The sequence below is a fragment of the Diadema antillarum genome, unplaced genomic scaffold (genome assembly GCF_040938485.1).
Source record: "Diadema antillarum isolate AM-2024a unplaced genomic scaffold, OU_Dant_1.0 seq00000083_RagTag, whole genome shotgun sequence".
Lineage (NCBI taxonomy): Eukaryota > Metazoa > Echinodermata > Echinoidea > Diadematoida > Diadematidae > Diadema > Diadema antillarum.
Genome location: NW_027271176.1, coordinates 120372 through 148096, shown reverse-complemented (window position 1 = coordinate 148096; position 27725 = coordinate 120372). Strand labels below are relative to the sequence as shown.

At 36.4% G+C, this 27725-nt stretch overlaps 1 protein-coding gene across 1 annotated transcript; it reads left to right on the top strand.

The window, feature by feature from the left end:
- Positions 1–315: 315 nt before the first annotated feature.
- LOC139726436 (uncharacterized) lies at positions 316–26367 on the top strand. Its single transcript, XM_071637393.1, has 7 exons — positions 316–487; positions 1802–1853; positions 10881–10996; positions 15850–15969; positions 16997–17020; positions 22339–22362; positions 26258–26367. Exons 3-7 carry the CDS (start codon positions 10909–10911, stop codon positions 26365–26367), a joined length of 366 nt encoding a protein of 121 aa, XP_071493494.1. The 5' UTR covers positions 316–487; positions 1802–1853; positions 10881–10908.
- Positions 26368–27725: the final 1358 nt, after the last annotated feature.

Genomic DNA, 27725 nt, shown 5'->3' with positions numbered 1-27725 from the left:
TCACACTGTGCTATTTTTACTGCGATTTACACTTTGCGATGTCGCACCACCAGAAATCGCACAGTGTGAGTCCGCCCTTACTGCGTGGCTGCATAGCAATCGGGGGGGGGGGGGGGGCGTTTCATGAAAGGTCTTGTCGGATGAAATGTCCGACAAGTCAATTATATCCGACAAGTTCAGAGAAATCAGCCAATCAGACAAAAGAATTTTTCAAAACTTGTCGGATATAATTGACTTGTCAGATATTTTATCCGACAAGTTCCTTCATGAAATGCCCCCCAGATCATACATGTAATAGAAGGCTCCGACAGCAATAATGGCGAAGCGCCATCTGTAGCCGGACCTGCAGTAAGCTGTAGTGACTGTCCCATCAAGTCGTGTGTGTATACAAGGTTACAAGCTTCATTACGAGACGAAACACATTCCTCGAAAGACCGTGTGTGCTGGAGCTGAAAGGAATTATCACAACATGTAATACCTAGGACAGGTAAGAATATATTCTATGTTAAATTAACGTAATTGTGCAAGTAGATTATGTTGATGGTCTTTATTATACAACACACTAATCACCTTCTGTTCCCTTCATGTAGTAGGAAAGGAGAGTGGACTAAATAGACATGTATATTCTACACACTGTGAGCATGCTCAAATCACCTGGGAAAATTAAAAGTAATGTGATTACTTTTGCGGATTTGGGGAGCTGTAGATGGACAGATGCCTTGTTTTGATATGAAAAAGGCTCATAAACGGAAAGGTCATCTTTTGAACGTTCTATTTATATGATGTATGGTATGTGAAAATACTATAGAGGAAACGGAAACACAACTAACATAATTAAGATTATCTAAAAGATTGTAGAAGAAATGTTTTAAGAATGACGCAAAACACCATGGCCGTCCATTTTTAATTTATTTATCTTATGGTTCATGTTTTGTTGTTTGAAATTGTCCATTTGGTCATTATTGTCTTCTTTCTCTCTATATGGTGTGAGTTTATCATATTATTGTTCTTTTGTAATTTTTGTATTGTGGAAACTTTGAATAAACTTGAACTTGAACTTGATCTCAAGATTTATACTGTCTGATGTGTGTACAAAAGAAAAGACACCACAGGGTCACCTACCAGTTAGTATCATTTCAATATCTAAATGGGGTAAGGGCGGGGTAAAGAAAAGAGGGTGAGGAGAGAGTGAATGTGAAGTAAGAAAGTTATCTCTTCTTTGAGGGGAGGGGATGATGGGGAGAAAAGGGAAGGAAAGTTTTATCCTTTAACCCTCTTAATGCTTTCAGTGATGATTGAGACTGAAAACCCCAGAGCAATGCGTACGCCGTCCGAAGTCCTTGACATAGAAGGGGTTAAGAATCTCATTTTGTTGTTAGCGTTTTGAGCCTATTTCTATTTCATGTACATGAGTCTTCTACTATCGATATTTTGCTTTGATTTAGTTTTGTATTAGCAGTTTAAATCGTTTTTAAGTGAAAATATGTTTTCTGGTATTTTGTTGGATACTTGACAGAAATTGGCTTAAATTGTCTTTTGGAAATCTGGGCCCAATACACAACAATGACCATAAAAGCATAACGGTTTGATCAGCATTCAAAGATACCCAGTTATTTTCCCCAAAGTACTTGGGTACATTTAGCCATTAGCATATTTATGTCTACTCATAGAGATGATAGGAACCCAATTTACGTCGACATTTAACCCTACTCCTGATGTAACATATTGATAAGCTGCGATATGATCATTTCCTTCTTATAGTGGGAAGTTGTAAATTCGTAATATGTGATCTTTATTTCAGCACTGACGTCAGCTGGCCTCTGGTAAAAGAAAGTTTTGTAGACGTCTTTTCTGTGAGTAATATCTATTTCTTATGGATACATGTTTTGATGTTAAGTAATATACAAACTATTGTATATAGGTAGTGTAGGCCTATATCTCAATATCCAGACTTGACTTGTTGCACTATAATGCCAAAATGTACTGCCAAAATGCGCTCAGTGTGAAAACGAATATCTGACGTTGATTTTACTTAACCATCACATTAAAAGAAACTCCAAATGATCTGTGTATTCGAAGAAATTTCATTTATCATTACCTATCATTGTAATATTTCCGAAAGCGGTTCCTGAAAATAAATAAATAAATAAAAAGAATTCACACTTTTTGAATTATATGTTAATGTATTGACTGAAACCTCATATTGAAGTGATCAATATATCACATATTGTAAATCAAACGTTATCAAAAGAGTAATCCAATAACAGTTTACATATAGGAAGTCACTCGATTAAAAAAGATGAGGCAAAATGATATGACACCATAATGCCGTCATGCATAAGTCAACAAAATGTTCGTGAGTTGCAGGAAGTTGCTTGTTATTTCACGCGTCGGGGTTTTCTTACAATGAGATGTTTGGGGAGGGAGCTATATAACCATGCATTGGCTTGGGTTGCCGTGCTACTGATATGCCGCAGTATTTGCAACCGACCAGCATAATTCAGACTTATTGCAGTGAGCCTATAAATCAAGCAGCAACGATACATAAATGTGTCTGGTCTCCGTTTTATTTTGTTCTACAACATCTTGCTCTAGAATATCGAGATGACTATCTAGTTGCCTCATTGAATGAGATTTCAGAGGCAATACAAGATTTTCCTCATCACTTTCAAAGCACTATACATGGAACAGTCCCGCACTATACATTACAGAACTCCTAACCCCATACAAGCCTTGTAGATGTCTGCGATCCTCTGCTCGAAACTTACTTGTTGTATCTACCTTTCGAACTGTCTTATGGGGAGAAGTTTTTTTTTTTTCTTTTGCCGCACCTACTCTATGGAATTCTCTGCCAGACCCACTGAGAAGTCAGATGCCAATACACAATTTCAAACAAAAACTCAAAACTTATCTATACAAGGAAGCCTATGATTGTTAAATTTGAAGTCATTAATGTAGTTTAACTATATCTCAGTAGTACTGGCAACCCTAACCTTTTATGTACGTTTTAAGAGTAAATCAGTTATGGTAGATTAATATATCATTGTGTTTGGTAAATTGAAATTTTTGTTGTTATATTTTGTATTATGGTATAATTTGTTTGTTTGTAAAGCGCGCTGAAATTCTTTTCAAGTCTGAAATGCGCTGTATAAGAATTCATTATTATCATTATTATTATAATTATTATTATTATTATTATTATTATTGTTATTATTATTATTATTCTCATCATTATTATTATTATTATCATTATCATTAGAGGCATTTTTATCTTTATGTCAATTCTTGTCAATCTCTGACATGAAACTTTAGCTCTCTCTCCGATCCGGTCACGATGATCCCCGTATCTATTACAATCATGGACAACCTCCAGGGATGATCATTACACGGAAGTTGAAACTGTGATTTCCTCTTCGTTCATATTTTCATGTATGGCCCATTCAGTGATAATACTGGCAAATATTTCACAGTCTTTCTCTTTTGCACAATGGACTCTCCAAGGTATTATGGCTGCATGCTTTACAACATTTTCCAGTTAATGGTGTTTTCTGGGATCCCAGTCCTGCGTCTAATCGAAACAATCCAGTTCCGCAGTCTGTTTCTATTATTCAGGAGTTCCTGTATATCAGACGGTCACTAAAGTTGTTAATAAACATAATGTCAAGTCACAGTTTGGGAGAAAATAAAGAGAGATCCTAATATGCTTACAATTACATGTTGCACTGTCATAAATCTGGTCTATCTTACATACGCATTGACAGTGTCTTCCTCGGGGACTGTGTGCAACCAGGAAGTAAGTTCATTAAAAAAAACATAGTTTTTGTCTCCTTCGTCTTTTACTCCTTGTTCACTGAATTTATCTATCAAACAAAATTTTGTATGTATTTTTATCGCTCATGCAGCAAAGACTGTAGGGGACTTCATCAAGCGGTGATGTTTGCTCAGTGGCATGCAGTACTCGTATTGTTTCCATTACGGGCGTATGCTAAATGAACTTTGCTCTACCACGGTAACCCATAAATGCGATATTGTCGAACACACTAATCCCGCCCCTCATGATGAGCTACACCTATACGTGCTCGGACTGTACAAATTGATTTTGCTTCCAGGCAATAACTCTTCGATTTGCATATGGGGGGGGGGGGGGTGTATTCAGAGAATGAAACACTCCCCTTCCCTGATTTCAGACATAACCATACCTCTCTTCTCTCTGTTTTTTTTTTTTTGTTGCTTTTGCTGACGAATGATAAGTATGTTAAGAATCATGGTGATAATGATGCTAACAATAAGATTTCATGACAGCAACGACATATTTTATGTATGACGAGTTCTTGCGGAAATCAAACACTATGTCAGTATGAGAGAAATCTGTTAGGACTATTTGTTATATGTAGGCCTACACAAATTTGTAGTATAGATATATACATGCATATCATATAAATTCATACAAAACATATGTACATATAATATCTATATTCATTCATATTTATATTATAGATACATGTATATACATATTTCTTCCACATATGCGAAATGGCATTTCGTTCAAGATCGATTTCTCGCACGATATTTGATATCCAGTGATATCAACTGAAAAGACAATTTTATCATTTTCATCCCTGACGAAGGGGGAGGCCACCGAAAATATGGATGTTAATAGATAGAGATTGGCATATAATGCATTCCCGTATCGTGACATTACTATTGTACATGTATAATATATTTCTGTAATCACATATATCACATACAATTACATTGATATGACGAGTTCTTTCGGAAATCAAACACAAGACTACGCAAATGTATGATATTCATGCATGTGTGATGGTGAGCGTGTACGTAAGCCAATTTCAATTCTTCATCTTATATACACTACAGTGTTAGTAGACAGGTCAAATACTCTGATCCTCCCCTGTCTGTTAGGAATGCCGTGCCGTCATGATATATGTTCAAGCTCGGGTCATTTACTTACTCCATCCAAGTTTTGGTTGAGATGTAGGATTCAGGTTGTAATACATTTTGCGAGATGATTAAAAATGAAACATCAAAAAACATACAATACAAAAGGGGATTTTAGAACTTAATAGATGAAAATCGGTTATGAAATGGCTGAGATATAAACAAAAACAACAACATCCCCATATCAGCACAAACTAGTCCATCCCTTTCAGCGTTACGACACTGCACTTTCTCTTCTACATCTACTATATATAATATTATCATCACTTACTGGGTACTGTACCATTTCATCTCATCCTCATCTTAGAATATGTACCCGAACGCACTGTGTCTCCTCCAGCACCCTAGTTCTACCGTTGTCATATTTTATGATTTATCATTTCCTTTTCCTTTTCGGACACAAAGGAAAACTTTGACATTTCGGTAAGGCTTATTTCAGGTAATATTCGCTGATGTATATTTTGAGACGTGCAAAGTAATTTTATGTTGTTTTTGTTGAAAACAAAAAGTTGCTAACATTCCTGGCATGGATAGGGCAATGCCATTAATGCCATTTGTGGGTCTATATAGTAGAAAAAAAGCCCCTCGAAAACATGACCAAACCCTCTACCCAACCATACACAACGGACAGAATGAGTATGCCAACTTTCAGAGTGATCTCATTGTCCCTTAACAGTGGTTACTATGGAGACAGACATCCCCTTTTCGTGTCTTTGTGCATTTATACAGTAGGGAATGAGTCAGTGCAATTCTAAAGACCTTGATCTTTAAAACCCCTTTTCTGCAAAAATGATAACTTTCATGGAGTTTGTTACTGGAATGTAATATAATTTTGATTGATCGAGGCCTATTTAGGCCATTTATTCGGCAAAATAAAACACAAAAACATAATAGTGGCGTTTACAACGAGAGCCAGGCAGCCTTGAAAGCATCTTGTGCTTGTGTTATAGGTTGCCTACACATGAAAATACTATATACTTTATAATAGCAACATTACAACTGATTCTGTGTGAAATCAAGTAAATTAGCATAAACAAAATACCATCACATTAATACGTACATATCATATACACTCACACGCACACACACACACACACACACACACACACACACATGCAGTAAACATAAGGATAGAAGACAGGAAAGAAAAAAGAACATTGTCTACTCAGTCATGGCTAACTGTTCGAAGAGAGAACGCTTCAGTAAGCACTTAAATCTAGAAAGAGTTGTGCTGCATTTCAAAGCAGTACTTATTGAATTCCATTCACTTACACCGGTGAACCTAATAGAATGAGATCGCACAGTCAAACGAGTAATAGGGTACCGTAAAGTACTTCGAGAACGAGTGGAATACATGTGAAAATGAGAGTTTGTTTGGAACATATTATCAAATACAGAAGGGAGCATGCCTCTATGATATTTAAACATAAAGATAAGGATATTCAATCTGACAAATTCATGCAATGGCAAAATCTGTAATTTAGTTAACAATGATATACTGGGGCTACAATATGGGGCATTACTTATTAAACGTATATTGTTCGTTTTTGAAGAAGAACAAGTTTATTAATATGCGCATTATATGTTTTGCCCCAAATTTCATTACAGTAATTCAAATGTGGCAATACTAAAGAGTTATAAATAATAATCAATATTTTTTTTTGGTTAAAAATGTTTGAGTTTTGATAAAATCCCAACCGTCCGTGAGATCTTTGAAGAAACATTGGATATATGAAGTTTCCAACTAAGGGATTCATTGATAAGTATACCTAGAAAAGGAATTGATTCAGTTCTTTCAATAACATTGCTATCTATCATTAAAGTATCACTATTCAACAATATTTTTTTATTTATAGAATGAAAAATAACGTTTTGATAACATAGTGTAAGTGTTGTTAAACAAAACAAAACAAACAAAACAATACAGAATCGGACAAAGTATATCTGAGCTATGTGACTTTCATGTTTCGAAACGTAATCATTATAGGTAATCACTCCCATAAACACAGGTGATCGTGATAATCGCCTCACGGTTCTCCCTAATCAGATAGATTTTGAAATGAAAGGTGTAAAAGCATGAAAAGAAAACTTGCTCTTTGCGACAGATTATTGGTGTATAGTATAGTAACACAGCACTATGATTTTTAAAGGGAAAAGTTTTGGTCGAGATGGGGGATTCAGATCTTGGCTTTAGGCGAGATAATTAGAAATTACTTATGGAATATTAAAGAGCATACAATTCTAAGGGGTATTGAAAGCTTGTTTGATGAAAAATGGTTTTGAAATGACTGAGATATCCAAAAACAACGTTAGACAAAGTTGTCCTGAAAAAAGGTTGGGTCCCACTTTTTATTGTAAGGACTTCTTTGTTTCTGGATATCTCAACCATTTCAAAACCAATATTCATCAAATAAAATTTGAATAAGGCATATCTCTTAGAATTGTATGCTCTTTCCTATTTCATAGGAGGTTTCTCATTATCACACACACACACACACACACACACACACACACACACACACACACACACACACAAGAGTTGGAAACCCATCTCACCCAAAATTATAGTTACCATCCTGCTAAAGGGCGTGCAGTTACCGGGGTGCACTTATCGCGTGAAACATAATAGTGTATATTGTATAGACCGAGAAAAAATATGAAAATGTGCTCATTTTAGTCTGATCTATTGTAAAGGTCAACTCGGACCCGACTTATTCAGCAATTTTAGTGGCATTGCATCGAAGTTGGTAACGCTGAACGAATAAACATCTCAATTGAACATCGGGTACAGATTGGGAAAACAAGGGGAATTCCCACGTCAACAACATGGCCTGCGTGCGTCGTACAGGTGACGAACTTCGAACTCTTTTTGTTGTCGCAGTCATACATTGTTAGTCTCTGTCAAAGAACTCGTTAGCGATTTGGTTGTGTGTGTCTCTTCTCTCTCGCACCATACCCGATCATACAGTTTCTGTCTATGAAATAGACAGCATGTATAAGTGTTGTGAATAGCCTGCCACTGCAACGCTTTGCTCTCCCAGCTCAGGTAGATAGCAGTTTGGGCACTAAAAGGAGCAACGCAGATAATAATTATAGCCGATCGTTTTATTCTAGCGGTCGTGCTGTGCGTCTCGGTGGGTCTCCTATATAAACAAAAATATGGAGTGGCATTATTAACACAAGGAACAATAAAACAAGGCTCTTTGCTGTCTACACGGACAGAGTGACTTTGATACCCTTTGCTGTCAACTCTGTTACTGTATCGGCCTACTGCAATTTTGTTGTACCCTCATCAATCCAAAGCTGGGTAATGAATATTACACGGATAGAATTAGTAATGATGATACGATAAAATGGGAACAGTATCTGAATGTCGCTAATAATGTCACAATATAATCATGGTACGTGCCAGGCCATAATTATCAAACCTTATTCTCTTCAACAGCACGTTGCCTCATATACCAGCAGATCACATTACATCTCGAGGGCGACGTAAATTACTTTATCGTGGACTTTGCTCAGCAGATTGTGGGCGAGACACGCCCTCGACTCCTACAGCCGGTCTATACTTTATGGATGTAAATACAAAAATGAGGGCATCGAATACCATTTTGCATTTTCTACACTACGATGTTACATACACAGGTCAAAGGTAACAAATGATCTGTTGACATAGGTTTGCATTATGTCGGTGTCGTGAAAAACTGTACGCAAAGTTTGATTTCATACAGTGCATACAATTCGTATATTCCGGCAAGAAACTGCATCGTTTTTAGACTACGAGTCACTGATTTCCTAATCTCTCTGTTAGCTGTCTGCTTCGCTTCGTGCTGGAGCGAGCGATCGTGCGTTGCTTGTGTACTTGTATTGATCCTGGGAAACATGTTAATGTAGGTGTGGACAGCTGTCGTATTTACAATGGAGACTCACAGTACATGATATTCATTATACGTCAAGTAAGCCATAGGACGACAAACCACAATCCTCTTCACCGAAGAAGCTGACGGAACATATACTTTGACTTCAGCAGTTTCCACCGTTTACTGGAGCGGCTAGCTCCATTTTCATACGCCACGGTATGCCATAAATGTATACATGAGTCTCGTTCACTGCATGGAGGTGAGACAAAATCATCCCTGTTCACTGTGAGGTACTCACTGGTTGCGTTAGCATGTGCTGTTTTCAGAGTTTTATATGCATTTTAACTGCGTACTATAATGATAGGCTTTCAATTTTGATTTCTACGCTCTCTTGTCGTATATCTCTCTCCACCATGTAATATTGTTTACGTATCACTTGGTAGGTGTGTGCATATTAAATGTTATGTGCGTGTGCCTGCGTGTGTGTGTGTGTGTGTGTGTGTGTGTGTATTTATGAACTTCTTCGATTTTTTATTTTTATGAACGAAGTGTGTGTCAATCCATATTCAAGTTTCCTGTGACACATTTAGTTGGGGTTATTTTCCTGCAAGCAGTTTAACCATTAGAGGGAACAAATAGTAGCTTTGTGAATGTATTTACGTTTTATTGTGTCTGAGCATGAAAACAGTGGATATGCATTTCACCGCGGGAGTAGTATTGCAATGTTTGTCGACCATATATAAAATTACTGTTTTAATTTCATTCTGGAAAGTAATGCCCACCCCGTAAAGATTATTGGATAATAAAGAATATAACCATGGAAATACCAAGTAGGCCGAGTCCGATATGTAACAATGATATTTATCTCAAAGGCAGAAAACTGACTTAAGCCAATATTTCGATTGCAGTTTTTTTAACCGTGCATGTTGATTACGTGTTGATTTACCCCCCCCCCCGAAAAAAATCCACCCCAAAACAAACAAACAAACAAACAAACAAACAAGCCAAAACAGATGTATCTGATGGCAAGCAAGGCCTCAAAGAATAAACAGTTTTAACAATAAGTATGGTCTATCAAAGTATATTTTATGGTCAATCAAATTTAGCACATTCGTGTGGCGGTTAATGCATGTTTACACTTACCGACATTATATTTTCTTTTTGACACGATTTTTTTTTCTTTTTGCATGCATGCCCATACATTCATTGAAAAGTTTGTGAATTTACACATAGACAAATTCATGTAAACATTGAAGGGTAAAAACAAAAATGTTCGATTAGAATAAAGTTAAATTTAACAAAACAAATGAAACCTGTAGGTAACCTACTCTGCAACCTTCCTTCGCCCTATTCCCTGTCCACTTCACTGAGCCTGTACATAGTTATTCCTTCCGGGGTTTTTTTCTCTTTTTGTTTTCACAAGATACTGTTGCATCGTGTTTGTATGTGTGTGTTTGTATTTCTACTTTCCTTTCTTTCCTTTTTCTCAAAAAGACAATTTTCGTATTATAGTTTTGCTGGGTCAGTTATGAGTTATTGTTTATGAGAGACTGAAAACTGCATGCTTTTTTTTTTAGCAGTCCCTTCCACCTTCTCCCCTAAAAAAGATAGTAAAATAAAACAAAATAAAAATAAATTCAATTCAATTCAATTCAAAAAGATAGAATAGAATGAAATGAAATAGAATAGAATAAAATTGGTTGAAATAAAATACAAATTAAGTTTGTTTGATGAAAATTGGGTTTTAAAAACGTTGATATTTAATTTCCAAACAAGAGCGATCCTAAAGACAGTATAAGATCCTTTGTTTTGCTTTGTTTCTTAAACATGTAGATATTTCAGCCATTTCAAAACCGATTTCTTTTTTCAATCAAACAAACTTTGAATTTTCCGTAGAAGTGTATGCTATATTCATAAAAGTCACAACTTGTTATTGTTTTCAGTTCACGATATTTTCTATGATTATATTGCACTGATATGGAGTCATTGCGTTTCATTGCAATTTTATTTTTGTTGGAACTGAAATATTTCTCTCTCTCTCTCTTGCTTGTACCTCTAAAGATTCGTCTGACATCGAAGTACAAACAAGATGGCTGCGTGTTTTCCTCAATCGGCGGAAACACTTCAGTGCAGCGCTGCACCGCCCAAATTCGAGGTGGAATTCCCATCATGTCCAGGTAAGATGAGCTCCTGCATTGTTTAAATGGATAGTATATGGTTTCGGATGAGATGTGACATCATGTTTCCAACTCTTTTATGATGATTTTTTTTTTTTAGATAATGAGAAACCTCTTAAAGAGCATATAATTCTAAGTAATTCAAATTCAGTTTATTTGATGACAATTGGGTTTTAAAGACGTTGATATTTAATTTCCAAACAAGAGCGATCCAAAAGACATTAAGATCCTTTGTTTTCATGCTTTGTTTCTACATGTAGATATTTCAGCCATTTCAAAACCGATTTTTTAAATCAAACAAACTTTGAATTCTCCGTAGAAGTGTGTGCTATATCTAACATTTTATAAAATGGTTTCTAAGTATCTCGTAAAAAGTTAAAAGCTGAATCCTCACCTCAACCAATGCAAAACCATCCCTCTAGAGTGTAAAGAATGAGGATTCCAGTGGTTCTCGGAGACAAGGAACAAACTATATCCGCCATGTTTCAATGAGTGACGCCGTTGCAAGGATATCTTATATCATATAGATCATGCTAATTGATCTTAGCTCGAAAGTAATACGCGAATAAAGAGGTTTTCATAAACCACTTGTGTAAGTAGGGATTGGCATGTGTCCAATGCATCGTGAGTAATGATCATACTTTGTGAGCGAGTGTACATTACTTATAGGCAGATTATCAGCTCAACTCCTTCATTCGAACTCTAATATGCATAGCTGTTCCGTCACTCTCAGAGTTTGAACTCTTTACATTAATTTTGAACGTGTACTCTCTTGCCATAATCATGTCATGTGTTTTGTGTCACTTACATTTAATGTTTTGATAAACTTCTCCCACTCTTTTCCTTCCAAATTCTTCGCCGTTAGTTTGCCTGCTCCGTTTTCTATTCCAGCTTGAACATTCCACATAACCCTTCAATACTATTTCCGTTACAGAATATCATCTATCCTGATTTCTATAACAGAATTAATTAGAAATTACTAATTATACACCTGATTGCATGTATTAATTTCGTCGATAACGCCCATGAAGCTGCATGTCTACTTCATCCAAGCTATCATTCATTTTATTTTTATTTTTATCTTCAGCTTTTCCATGCATGAGAATCATGAAAACATGATCGTGATCATGAATGGTAAAATGAATGGAGCGCTTTCAGTGTAATCATTAGACATAATCTGTTGAAATCGATTCCAGTTATGATACTAGTATTTCACTTTTGAAGACACGTGATGAAGACATGTCGTTGTCATGGTATACTACACTTTTGATGACTTTAGTTTAACGAGAATAGATTAAATCAAATCATCTTAGTTATATAACCCACGTGTTGGTTACAGTGGCTATATTGAGCAGTGGAAGATATACTGCATCACCTTCGTTCACAGCTCAGAAATTAGACGACTATGTTCGTCATCGTCATCATCCCAAGCCCATTATAATGGCGGGCGGTTGAGACATCCGGCGTAAAAGCTAGCCCAAGCAATATTATACAATCTATAGCCTGTAGAAATTCAACACCATGGTAATGTGCAATAAAAAGTTAAGTACGGAGAGGTACACAGTAAGAAAAGAGCGGCTGCCGTGTCACGAAAGGAAAAGGCGAAAGAAATCCAGGGGGAAATGCAGGCAAGAGAGTGAAACTGTGCCTTATATGGAAAGAAAGAATTCGAGATCTTTTTTTTTTTTCCTGCGCTTGATTTGCTTGCATTCTTTGAAAACATTAAGGAGACCATCAGAGAGATTTTGACGCATGAGAGACTTGCTATAAGGTGACCAGAATGGATATGGATAACAAGAAGCTGTAGGGTGACGATTATGGTGGCTATGTTGTATCAGGCATTGGAGACGGTCCCTGCAGAGGACGGGGTTGTGGGGTTATTTGGGCCAGGAACACAAGTTATTAGGGCGTGGTAGCGATCCTACTTCGAGAAAGGAAGACACAAAATTACATGCATTTAATGCTGAGGATGAGAATCACAATTCGATAACCCCGCCCTCCATCAAAATGTATGGAAACACAGACAAACCACTGAGCTGGATAAGCGTATACGAGAGACTCTGACCAAACTGCTTTGGCACACAAGCGTAAACTGGAAATGAATACACGACAGTTGTGATCAAGATGCAGTGTAGCAAAAAAGTGGGGGGAAAGTGACAAAAAATGGGAGAACCTTATTATAAACAGGAATTGAAGGGAGAACCTTATAAACAGGAATTTACGGAGGTTTGCAGCTGGAAAAGGAGAATACAGACCGATAGGTTAAGGAGCTGGGAAGAACCACTGGCCACAGAATGTGAACACTAGTACCTGCATGCTACGAGGAGATCCATAACACAAGCTCTTCCTTCAGCAGGCTGCAAGAAGGTGGAAATGACGCACTGCTCTATCAAAAAGTGGCGATTCGGGGAGGGTGCTAACAGGAGTATTCGCAGACTCAGAGAGGAATCCGTTTGCAGGCTCAGAGAGGAATCCGATGTGAATTATAACATCCCGACGTCACATTCACATTCGGCGCTGAACTATACTATGGAAAAGTAATAACCCAAAGAGGCGTGAGAAGCGCCTTGGGAACACATTATTATGCAGATAATTATATTGCCATTTTAATGTCACACATCCTTTGGACAATGTACTGAGTACATACAGGGTGAGGTAATTTCACAGGAATGAAGAATGAAGAAGACCTTATGAACTGATGGAACTGAGAGATATAAGGGCTTTTTACACTTTCAAATTTTTGCTTAGTCCCGTACCAACGGTGGGGCTGGGGGGGGGGGGGGGGGGGGTTAGCCCCATCGTTGGTACCGGACTTTCCTTTAGTCCACTTTCTGTTTACACTTGTTTTTGCCAAAGTGGGCTAGCCCCACCGACAATCCCGTACTATCTGGCCCTGCAAAAAAGCAGGGTTAACACCACAATTGAATGAGTGTAAACAGAACGAAGAAATAATCTGGGGCTAAGCGACGGAGACGAAGTCCGACCCCCACTGACCAATCAGAAACGAGGGAATCAAGTGCTGCCGGTGCGTGCGTGTACTTGTACAGTGCACAGCGTATATCATGAATATTCATGTGGTTTGGAAAGTACGGGACTAAAAAGGTCAGTTTTCTCTTTAGCCCAGGACAAGAGCTTAATACAGGATTTATTGGCGAGTGTAAAAAGCTGAAAAAAAAATTGGTACGGGATTAACGAAAGTCCTGGGTCAGAGAAAGTACGGGATTAAGAAACACAAGTGTAAAAAGGGCTACAGCGTTTCTAAAAGCCCCGCGGTGAGGATGATGATGATAATAATAATGATAATAATAATAATAATAATAATAATGATAATAATAATGATAATAATAATAATAATAATAATCATAATCATAATAGTAATAATAATAATAATAAGGTCTTATCTGTCCAGGGTAGCCTTTCAGTGTTTCCACTGCTCTACCAGAGTGTCCTGCCGTTATTATTACCCTGCGGGATGGTGTTACCAGGTACCCATTTATACACCTGGGTGGAGAGGGACATGGTGGGTAAAAACATTTTGTCCAAGGACGTAAGCACTGGGCGGGACTCGAACTCGGGTCAAGAGACAAACAGCAGATACGGAAGGACAGAAATAAAAACATGAGTATATGCTGCGTGTAGCTACAGCCCTACACTGTTACCGCAAAGGCGCTCTGCTTAGAACCCGATTGATGACTTGGCACCGAAGGCATTGACATGAAATTTCTTGTATTGTCATTCTTTTCATGTTATATATCCTGTGCCTGCTTTAATTAAGCAATATTTCAGAGACACCTACAAACAAAAACAAAAGAACAAATCACGGCAGAAAATGCATGAATATAATTCACTCTTGCTAACAGCTAGTGACTTTTAACCCAACTGAGTAAAACTGCTTTTAATCCCATTAATGGATACCCAGTACAAACACACAGACACAGACACACACACACACAAACACACACACAAACAAACAAACAATGTAAATTCAGTAAATGCGGAACTACTAGGAGAACATATTGATGAAGTTTGAGGAAAAGTGAATTGTTCAAAAGTAATAATTTTTAAACTTCTATAGTCGCATTGCTACTATCACTGAATTTATCTACGTTTAAGGTAAATTTGACATTCAGAGGCTCTTATCCATTCCACCGCAAGATTATTTTGAAAAAAAAAAAAGTTAACCTGCAGCCGCTAGCCCACCTTCCACCCAATATGTATTACATTGGTTTATTGTATTTTGTCTTCTCTTCGTGATCATGTAGCCTGGCTAGTCTATCTGCCTGTTCTGTTCAACTCCTGGCCTGGGGCTATACGCTCCTCACTTTGAAATTTCTTTTCCCATCTCCATTTATCTCATTAGGTGCATTTCTTTCCTCGATATTTTCCTCATTCCCCTATACTGTACGATTCTTAACATCCTCTCATTCTCGACTTTATTATACAGTAGCTAGTTATAGCTTTGTTTAGAACATTATTTTAGACCTCGTAATCATGACGACAAGAGGACGTGAGAGGGCGCTCGGATGTGGTTTGTGGAATTCAGCTCTTTGGGTCAACGCCCAGAATGTACACTTAGTTTGATGTAAAATTCAGTATGAACAAATCAGAAGATCAGAACAATATGTTACACATTGAGGAACATTAACGCGGTATTCCTGAATTGTTTAAAAAATCTGGTGAATCATAAATTGTTTTAGTTTGTACATTTCAAAGGGGAAAATAGTAGTCATTCTTTTTTTCTTTCGCAAGTAACATATTCACATAAATTTGAAGAGTATTACATCACTGATAACGTCGACAGTGGTTTTCGACACATATCTGTGTACCGTTTGTTTCAATTATCGTCCACTCAGAAGACTCAACTACTGTTGGTCCGACAACAGTCACCACGGAGCTACCTACAACTTTGATAAGCACTGACAAATCGACAACACTTCACTCCACACTAACCTCGATGTCCACAACCGAAAGAGGTTTGAAGGAACATTGCTTTTTTTCCCCCTTGGAATACTCTACATACCAATGTGAAACACAGGGACACACCTTCAACTTAAGTTATATTAGCATGGAGATGGCTTCTTTGTTAAGGAATGTGTATGAGCGCACCCTTTTTCTCTTGATGCAATAGAAAATGTAAAATTCATAACAGTGCGGATGAAAATTTCTACGCATGCGACGTAAAAATCACGTGATTGTGGCCGCTACTGTTTGTTGAAATAGCTATAAGATAACTCTCTTATCAATCTGAGTTTCGAACATTCAAACAGGAAAGCCAAGTCCAGACATTTGTTTCAGTCCACGCTTGTATCTTATGCCGTATCAGCCTGAATTTCTGACATTGAAACAGCCAAGCCAATGTTAAGATCAGACATCTGCTTCTTGTTCATGGTTGCATATCATTTCAGTCATTCATATTTCATAACATAATGTCGCAATTTCATCTATTATCTTCTCGGTTAACCCTTTCCACCTTTTCACTTTCACCTTCTCTTTTATTGTTTTAACGATTTTTCTCTCTCTTCTGTTTTTATGTATATTAATTTCATTTCGATTTCATGAAACATTGAGTATGTTTAATAAATTTTACTTTTTTCTCTTTTCTGTTTTAACTAACTTTAATTTAATTTCGATTTCATTAAACATTCCAGAAAGTACAGTGATATCTATATTTACTAGATTTTTTTTTCTTCTTTGCCTGGATCTGGGTCATCAAGAACAAGGCAAGATAGTAGAATTCATAATGAGAATACTAAATGCGTAACGCCAATGGTTCAATATATTGATGAGTTTGGTGAGACATAGGGTTGTTTACAGACATTGTTTTCTAGATAAATACTATTATCAAAAGACAAATCTGAGACAAACATAAAGACGGACACAGAATCACGCGATTTGAACATAACCTCTCAATCTATCCATATTAAGTAAATCAGTGCCTTCCGCACCGGCATTTTAGAACTGATCCATATTTTTTTCCTTTATTTTTTCCTGTTTACACAGAAATAACTTCTACAGTAGCAACAGGTGAGTAGCGAAGATCCCATACTGGTTCCATATCCTATATTTGTTAACAAATGTCATTGATATAATGAATTACCTCTGTTATAACAGTAGTGCAGTTAGTGATCATTACCTCCGCCAAGGGGGGGGGGGGGTTATGTTTTCGTTACCTTTGGTTTGTGTGTTCGTTTGTTAGTTAGTTTGTCCGTGTGCAAAATAACTCAAAAAGTGGTTAACGGATTTGGATGAAACTTGCAGGAAAGATCTAGAATGATACAAGTAACAGATGATTAAATGTTGGTAGTCATCCAAGAATTTGGGGGGAATTTATGAAGGATTTTTGACATTTTGGCTGGTAGGGTCAATGACAGTACACTGTAAAAACATCGATGTTAGATTTAACACCACGGGTGTTAAATCTAACACCGATCAAACTTCAATAAAGGACCACACCCACAGGTGATAAAAATGCACTGTGATGGTGTTGAAAAATGTTCACCTGACACTTCGTGGTGTTAATTTGACACTGTACCTGGTGTTATTTTGACACTGTACTGGTGTTAATTCAAAAATGACACCACATGGTGTTGATTTGATATCTGCTGGTGTTAATATCAATGGTTTAACACCCGTCCAGCTTCAATAAGGGACCACACCAGCTGGTGTTACTTTGGTGTAAATTTATTTTCACATTTTATCAAAAATCTAGTATTTTAATGTAAAATTCTTGATCGTCTTGTTTAAATTAAAAATCAACAAGAAGTGCAGTTACTAAGAAACTCTTCAAAAAACAGTTTAAAATTTGGAAATGACACCCGTAGGTGTTAATTTAACACCATAAATGAGCACCGAAAATTTAACACCAGCTCGGTGTTCACTATTTAACACCGGACTTTTTGCAGTGTAATGACAGTAATGACAGTAATGACAGTAATTTTATTCTCATGTCACCTCATTAGGGTATTGGAGAACGCAATTTCAGCGTAATTATTAACATGAAACATATTTACACTTTGATGCAGATTTTTTAAACACTTTTACACTATTACACATATTTACACCTAATCCAGTTTGAAACTTATTTACAAAGTAATATGATGAAACATATTTACACTGAAGTATAAAACATGTTTACACATAGAGGAAAAATTATGTATATCGAAAATCGATTTGTATAACCCTAGATAGGAAATAATGTGAAATTATTTGGCATATTAATACATCTAAAGGTGAACTATAACAGTAAAACAATGATGCGTAACAGGGTACCAGCAGCAACAGAAAACAAAAAATAACGATAAGTGTAAAATTTTGTACATTATATACACGACAAAGTATTACAAAAAACAATTGCTTGATGATTAGTCAAACTATTTTGATTAATTACATGACTAAAGAAGATTAAAAACGAAGCATTATGGTATTGCAATATTTAGCCAGATTTAAAAGTGTGCCTAAGTTGGTTGTATTAAATAATTTTTCCATTTTGAAAGTATTTGGCCTTTTTGTGAAGTTACTGTCTAGATACAATTTTCTCTCCGTAGAAAAAGCCGGACAAACAAACAAATAATGGAATTCATCTCCAATTAGTTGTGATTGACAAAGATTGCATACTCTATTACTTCTCTTAACATTCCCATATCTCCCTGTAACTATAGGAAGACGATGATTTCGGCAGCGGAATCTACAAAAACGTATTCGATATTTTTTAGGAAGATCAGTAATAAATTTTTCTAATTGAAGAGACTTTTTAAAGATTCTGTAGTAATGCATTGAGGATTATTATACATAGCAGAGTACCAGTTTTGAGACAAACAATCTTTCAAACGTTGATCAATTGAACATTTTATCCAAGTACTATTTGTCGTTTCGCATTTAAACCACAGATCTGACATTCCCAACATATCAATGGTAGTTTTTATTTTTTTCAGCCACAAAGACTGATATACATTTTCATTATACAAAACTTTCAAAACTCTATATATCATTCCCGAAAGTTTGTTTTCTCCAGAGTGTTCTAAGTTATTCCAAAAATTGATCATTCTATTGATAATATATTTGTCAAGACAATATCTACCTAGTTCGCCTAACACCATACAATTTGCCGTTGACTTATGTAATTTCAAAATCTGTTTACAAAACTTGACATGAAATATTTCGAGATCACGTATAACTTCAAACCCCCAGATTTCGCTGCCATAGAGAAGAACTGGAATGACAAGTTGGTCAAATAATCCTAACAGTATATCAATAGGTAGATCCAATGATTGTGATTTTAATAACAAACTATACATAGCTCTTTTGGCTTGATTCAACTGTTTCCTCTGCGCTTTTTTAAATGTATTATTATGATTGAATGTTGTGCCTAAATATACGTAATCATCTACTACAGATAATTCGCTATTGTTGAAATGAAAGGAAGGTAGTTTCCTAACTTTACCTCTAGAGAAGATAACAATTTTTGTCTTGTCTGAATTAACATGTAATGACCAGTTGTAACAATATTCAGAGAGTGCATTTAACGCATTCTGCAAGTCACCAGGTGATTTAGCTAGAATCAAGGTGTCGTCTGCATAGAGTAACGTGAAAAGTTTAATGTACACTTGGATTTCATTTTGTCTGGCTTGTGTGTTGAGCTTTTTTGGCATTAAATTCAAGCCATGACATTTGCATTTTAGAAAGTTACTGAAATCATTGAGAAAGAGGGCAAACAGCATTGGTGAAAGGTTTTCTCCTTGTCTAACCCCGATATTACATTGAAATAGGGAGGACTCTTCGTTATCTTTTATTACACATGATTTTGCCTGGCCATACATGTTATGTATAACTTTAAAAAAAAATTCCATTAATATTTGCATTAATAAGTTTCATCCATAGAGCTGATCTATCTACTAAATCAAATGCTTTTTTATAGTCAATAAACGCACAGTATACTCTTTCACCTTCGGCTAAATACAAATCAATTATGGAATGTAAAACAAAAATATGGTCGAGAGTTGAATGGCCATTTCTAAAGCCAGCTTGTTCTTCTCCAAGTAAATTATTGTCCTCGAGATAAGACGTTAACCTTTTATTCAATATGCTTGTAAAGAGCTTCCCTAAACAACTGAACAAAGTGATGCCTCGATAGTTATTGGGATCTTTTGCGTCTCCTTTCTTTTTATATAAAGGTCTAATTAGTCCAATTGTCCAATCAGAAGGAACGACACCACTGTCTAAAACAATATTGAATAGTACGACAATGCAAGATAGCAAACGGCCAGAAGAGTTTTTCAGAAATTCGTTCAGAATTTGATCAACTCCACAAGCTTTACCATTCTTCAAACGTTTAACTTGCGTGACCAATTCGTCAATATCAATAGGTTTGTTCAAATCTTCATTTATTGGACTAACTGGGATAGGAGTGTACAAGTCTGACTATGGGTGCGTTCATAAGATTTTGCGGGCCTAGAATCATTGTTTTGAAACACTGTTTTGATACACTGTTTCAAATCACACTTTCGTCAGGAGAGCGTTTATAAGATGTTTTTCTCCGAGCGTGTTGGGGCTCTCGCTCAGACTGTGCCATTGCGCAACTCACTCTGCGCAGTTTTTCCTCGGCAAAAGGTCAAGCAGGGTGCGCGCAAGGCATTGTGACGTCACATAAACAGTGTTTGCGATCGCGGTTGCGTTTATAAGATTTTTGAAACACTGATTCTACAGAAACACTGTTTGTAAACGCACTATTTTGTGCGTTTACAAACACTGTTTCAAAACACTGTTTAAAATCACGGCGAGCGTTTATAAGAATTTTTTTTCGAGCTAGAATCACTGTTTGGCCAGAAACAGTGTTTCAAAACACTGTTTCTGGCCAGAAGAAAAATCTTATAAACGCACCTAAAATGCTCTTCAAGTACGTTAAGGTCTATATCAATTTCATAATTTCTTTTATCATTCTGTTTTTCTTTTATGAACTTGGGAGTTCAGGCTGCGCGTATTGAGGTTTGCATGCGCGCACTAAAGCGCGTGCTCTAGTTTCTGCTAGGGCGAGGCGCGCCGTGAAGCTGAGGGTTTATGACGTAACAAAGGCTTCTATATTGCGAAATCGGGCGACTTTCAGCACAAATGCTATAAGTATACGTATGGGTGGAAATCACTGATATCTCTATGGAAGAACAAGATCAGTGGTGGAAATGAGCTGCATGCTTGGCGGAGGTCTGCACTCTCAGAGTGCTTCTCTACTTATTCATGTTATGTGGTTTTTAATCTGAATTTTAAATCAACGTATCGTCCTAAGGCTATAACATATAGAAATTTGACAAAGGGAAATTTGATGAAGCTGTTGATCTCTGGGAAACGTGTGGTCTAATATAATAGACCAATATCTATATTACCATCTGTATCCAAGGTTCTGGAAAGCTTGTTCAAGTTCAGCTGTCAAATTATTTTAAATGTAACCAGTGGCGTAACTACGGAGGGGGGGGGGGCAAGTTATATCAGCATGGAGATGGCTTTTTTGTTAAGAATGTGTATGAGCGCACCCTTTTTCTCTTGATACAATAAAAAATGTAAAATTCATAACAGTGCGGATGAAGATTTCTTCGCATACGACGTAAAAATCAAGTGATTGTGGCCACTTTTATACTGTTTGTTGAAATAGCTATAAGATAACTCTCTTCCGATCTGAGTTTCGAACATTCAAACAGGCAAGCCAAGTCCAGACATTTGATTCAGTCCATGCTTGTATCTTATTTATGCCGTATTAGCCTGCCTTTCTGACATTGAAACAGCCAAGCCAATGTTAAGATCAGACATCTGTTTCTTGTTCATGCTTGCATATTATTTGAGCCATAGGCCTAGTTATTTCATAACATAATATCACAGTTTTCATCCATTATCTTCTCGATTAACCCTTTCCACCTTTTCACTTTGAGTATGTTTAATAAATTTTACTTTTTTCTCTTTTCTGTTTTAACTAACTTTAATTTAATTTCGATTTCATTAAACATTCCTGAAAGTACAGTGTGATATCTATATTTACTAGATTTTTTTTCTTCTTTGCCTGGATCTGGGTCATCAAGAACAAGGCAAGATAGTAGAATTCATAATGACAATACTACATGCGTAACGCCAATGGTTCAATATATTGATGAGTTTGGTGAGACATAGGGTTGTTTACAGACATTGTTTTCTAGATAAATACTATTATCAAAAGACAAATCTGAGACAAACATAAAGACGGACACAGAATCACGCGATTTGAACATAACCTCTCAATCTATCCATGTTAAGTAAATCAGTGGGTTCCGCACCGGCATTTCAGAACTGATCCATATTTTTTTTGTTTTGTTTTGTTTACGCAGAAATAACTTCTACAGTAGCGACAGGTGAGTGGCGAAGATCCCATACTGGTTCCACATCCTATATTTGTTAACAAATAGCATTGATATAATGAATTACCTCTGTTGTAATCAGTAGTGCAGTTAGTGATCATTATTTAAGTTATGTGGTTTTTAATCTGAATTTTAAATCAACGTATCGTCTTAAGACTATAACAGAATTATACAAGTAGAAATTTGACAAAGGGAAATTTGATGAAGCTGTTGATCTCTGGGAATCTTTCTTCTTAGAATCTATTGATAACTTCGCCCCGTCAAGAAAGAAACGTGTGCGAAAATTTCCAGCTCCATGTTTATATGATGATATAAACAGATTGATGAGAGAAAGAGTTGAATTGGAAAGAAAAGCATCCAAATGCAATGATGAAAGTCATATAAAATGAATAAGTATCGTAAAGTAAGAAACTTGGTTACAAAAAAAAAAATAGAGCTGCCAAAGAGTTTATTTTGCTGAACGATTGTTTAAAGCTTCTAAAGGTACTTCCGGGGAAAATGTTTGGTCAGTATTAGAACCGTTGCTGCCATCGAAAAAGTTTGTCAACAGGAACAATTAAATGTTTCATGTACCGATAACTCGGTATTAGCCAGTCGATTTAACGATTTTCATTTTTTTTTTGAAAATGTTGGGTCTAATCTTGCTTCAGAAATCCCTTATGTTCCTCAAGGAAACACGGGTAAAGTTACTCGTGATATTATTTCTAGTTTTGACTTTAAGCCTGTTTCGGAAGAAGTATTTAGAGCAATCTTAGGGTTGAGTAATGAAACTATTTATATTACATTAATGCTTAAAATGGCTGTTCCTACTGTAGTACCATCATAAACGAAAATATTCAGCAGGTCTTTATGTGAACGTGTTTATCCAGCACAATGGAAACGATCTAAGATATTGCCAATTTATAAATCTGGTAATAAAACATCCGCCAACAATCATAGACCCATATCTATGTATTACCATCTGTATCCAAGGTTCTGGAAAAACATGTTCAAGTTCATTTGTCAAATTATTTAAAATGTAACCAGTGGCGTAACTACGGGGGGGGGGGGGCAAGTTATATAAGCATGAAGATGGTTTCGTTGTTAAGGATGTGTATGAGCGCACCTTTTTTCTCTTGATGCAATAAAAAAAGTACAATTCGTAACAGCGCAGATGAAGATTTCTTCGCATGCGGCGTAAAAATCACGTGACTGTGGCCACTGCTGTATGTTAAAGGGCTCACACGGGTAAATAATTCCCCATAGAGACGTGTGTTAAAATTCAAATTTCAAAAAATTCTGTAAAATAGCTGGGAGAAATGAGGTGTTTCATCTTCACTAACCTGAATAAGTGAGATATTACCTTTCATCCATCAGATTTCCAGGGTGGGTTGTTCTGCTCTAATTCTGTCCAGGGGTCCGCAAAGCCAGACTACGAGTTCTTGTCACTCAAAAAATCACCTATTTTCCGTACACGTACCCAATGAAATATAGTCCCCTCAAATTCCATCAGAAAAGCTTTCATCTTCCAACCAAAATGCAGTTTGTAGAGGAATTCATACTCAATATCTACAGCTATTTAGTTTTTTTTGCCGAACTACATCATTGATTTTTAATTAATTTTTTTCTTCATTTATTTTGGTATCTTTGGTACGAATTTGTGAAGGGGTCTGGGACAGTCCATTTTATTTACAGGTGTGAGCCCTATAGTGGAGGTCATATTTCTTATTTGACTTTTAAACATCATAAATGTGTTTTTTTTTATGATATTTGCCCCTACATCATATGAGAGATTACACATTCAAGAATTATAAAGCTTCTCAAACGGACACTTTTAGAAAATCATGCTCTTTAGGGGTTTTTTAAAAATAAATCTTGCAGTTTTGATCAGTTCTTCATAAGATGAATACATAGATCCAGGCAGTTATCCTTGATTATGGGGGTGTCATCATCACCTTATAGCCTACAAAGTACTTGATAAGACTTTGTTTTGTCAAACAGACTAACTTTATGTATTTTGAGCTGTTTCAGTGGTAGCCAAAACAAAGAAATATATTAAAATAACACAGTCATTCAAAGTTGTATGATACTGATGACTGACTGCTATGTACTAAGATCTAGTGACAAGAACATAGTATTAAGAAAAGAAATTGTAGCAAGGCAGAGTTGGGGGGGGAGTAGAGGAGAGAGGTAGAGGGGGGTAGGGAGGGGAAGGGGAGGGAGGAAGAGATCTGACACAATACAAGATACACAATACAAGAATAACACAGTCATTCAAAGTTGTGTGATACTGATGACTGCTATGTACTGGATCTAGTACCACAAGAACATAATATTAAGAAAAGAAATTGTAGCAAGGGGGGGAGTAGAGGAGAGAGGTATGGAGAGAGAGGGGGAGGGTAGGGAGGAGAAGGGGGAGGGAGGAAGAGATCTGACACAATACAAGATACTCAATACAAGAAGTAATTCAAAGTTGTGTGATACTGATGACTGCTATTTACTAAGATCTAGTGCCACAAGAACATAATATTAAGAAAAGAAATTGTAGCAAGATAGAGTGGGGGGAGTAGAGGAGAGAGGTAGAGGGAGGGGGGGGGGGAGTAGGGAGGAGAAGGGGGAGGGAGGAAGAGAGATCTGACACAATACAAGATCGACATAAACCAGCAGAGCTTGTATGGGATGAATACTTCCCATAGACTTGTATGTATTGCGTGCATTCTCTATGGGGCTCACACGGGTAAATAATTCCCCATAGAGACGTGTGTTAAAATTCAAATTTCAAAAAATTCTGTAAAATAGCTGGGAGAAATGAGGTGTTTCATCTTCACTAACCTGAATAAGTGAGATATTACCTTTCATCCATCAGATTTCCAGGGTGGGTTGTTCTGCTCTAATTCTGTCCAGGGGTCCGCAAAGCCAGACTACGAGTTCTTGTCACTCAAAAAATCACCTATTTTCCGTACACGTACCCAATGAAATATAGTCCCCTCAAATTCCATCAGAAAAGCTTTCATCTTCCAACCAAAATGCAGTTTGTAGAGGAATTCATACTCAATATCTACAGCTATTCAGTTTTTTGCCAAACTACATCATTGATTTTTAATTAATTTTTTTCTTCATTTATTTTGGTATCTTTGGTACGAATTTGTGAAGGGGTCTGGGACAGTCCATTTTATTTACAGGTGTGAGCCCTATAATGCCTATAAGATGACTGTCTTATCAATCTGAGTTCCAAACATTCAAACAGGCAAGCCAAGTCCAGACATTTGATTCAGTCCACGCTTGTATCTTATTTATGCCGTATCAGCCTGAATTTCTGTCATTGAAACAGCCAAGGCAATTTTAAATCAGACATAAAAACTATGTTTCTTGTTCATGCTTGCATATTATCATCTGAGCCATTAATACTTCATAACATAATATGTTGCAGTTTTCATCCATTATCTTCTCGGTTAACCCTTTCCACCTTTTCATTTTCAGATTCTTTTTTGATTTTTTAACGTTTTGTTTTTGGTCTCTTTTCTGTTTTTACTTACATTAATTCAATTTCGATTTAATTAAACATTCCTGAAAGTACAAAGTGATATCTATATTTACTGGAATTTTTTCTTCATTGCCTGGATCTGGGTCATCAAGAGCAAGGCAAGATAGTAGAATACATAATGAGAATAATAAATGTGTAACGCCAATGGTTTAATCTATTGATGGGTTTGATGAGGTATAGGGTTGTTTACAGACATTGTTTTCTAGATAAATACTATTATCAAAAGACAAATCTGAGACAAACATAAAGACGGATACAGAATCACGCGATTTGAACATAACCTCTCAATCTATCCATGCTAAGTAAATCAGTGGGTTTCGTACCGGCATTTTAGAACAGATCCATATTTTTTTTCTGTTTACGCAGAAATAACTTCTACAGTAGCGACAGGTGAGTGGCGAAGATCTCATCTTGGCCCTCCGACAGAGCTGAATATATCCCATCTAAGCAACACTTATATGAATACATCACTGTAACTTAACGTATAAGCAATCGTGCTGTATGCAAACTAGTAATGTCCATTGCCCCGCAATGCGATTGTATCCCCCGGCACTATATGGCAGCAACTTTTGCTTCATCTTCACGTTTGAGCGAGGGACAAAGATCCCCTCCCCTAATTCTTCAAACATAAAGGTGGATATTGTGAAGACTAGGCGCAGCTACAAAAGCCTTTTCTTCTTTAAGCAGATCTACTTTTTTAAGTCATTACGTTCATTTACAATATTATTAGTTATAATTCATTGTAGTGTACCGGTACATTGTATAATTGCATTATCTTTCGTTGTTGGATGGATGTGGACATACAGAAGACTCTTCTTTGTACAGCGATTAGTCTCGATTCAGAAGTATAGGGATATAAAATCGAGACCAAATTGTTTGAAAGTACATTTATTATGACAAAGCTACTCATACATAGCTTGATAAGCGTATAACTATGTCCGACAAACAAAATGACACAATAAGGTTTTGCCACCTCAGGTGGTACCAATATCTGGCCTAGCCTATGAACTATAGAAACAAGTTATGAACTCTACGTAGTGTTGGGCTAGCACATCGTTTCAAAGCATGTCGGCAAATCACGATTTACCACAAATTTGCGAGTACACGTCGTGACTCTTCTCCTTACTCTTATATTTTACCACCTACGAAAAAAGAGAATCTGTGGTTACTTATACAGTTTTGGTGCTAAACACACATAAAGAATTGTTTTTCTTTTTCTGTTTGTACGTGTATCAGAAATTATCCAAATATTATTTACTAGCTTCTTGAAAGTTTAGAAATAATGGGCTGTAAGACACTGGACTTCAGATCGGGAAAATGATAAAAAGGAGGTAGTACGGAGAAATGTGCTCACACTACAGAAAAAGAAAATGAATAGAAAATAGCATAAAATTTACATTATACATGTATATTGTCAAGGATGAGGAAATATGATCACTTATCGGTATTCCTTGACTCGTTTTGGATTAATTCATAATACATAGTACAATGTACTTATCATTTCTTTTTGAGAGACTGAAGGTGAATACAGCAAAAACCGAGACCTAAACGTGATGCTTGTGAGATTTTTGCGACACGACATCCAACTTTGAAAGTATACTGAATGGACCAGAATAAAACTGAATTTGAAGCAGCAACATCGCATTCACAATTTTGGAGTCAATTATATACCAGTGTTTAAGTTGAGATCGATATGTACTGTAATAGTAAAGATTTAATGTCAACGGTTGAAAGATTTTGTTTTCTCAGAAAAGAATTCAAGTAAAATGTCATCATGACAGGAGTCTAAAACCACGCGTTAGCATGTTTATGAGTAGTTATTTGTGCCCATATT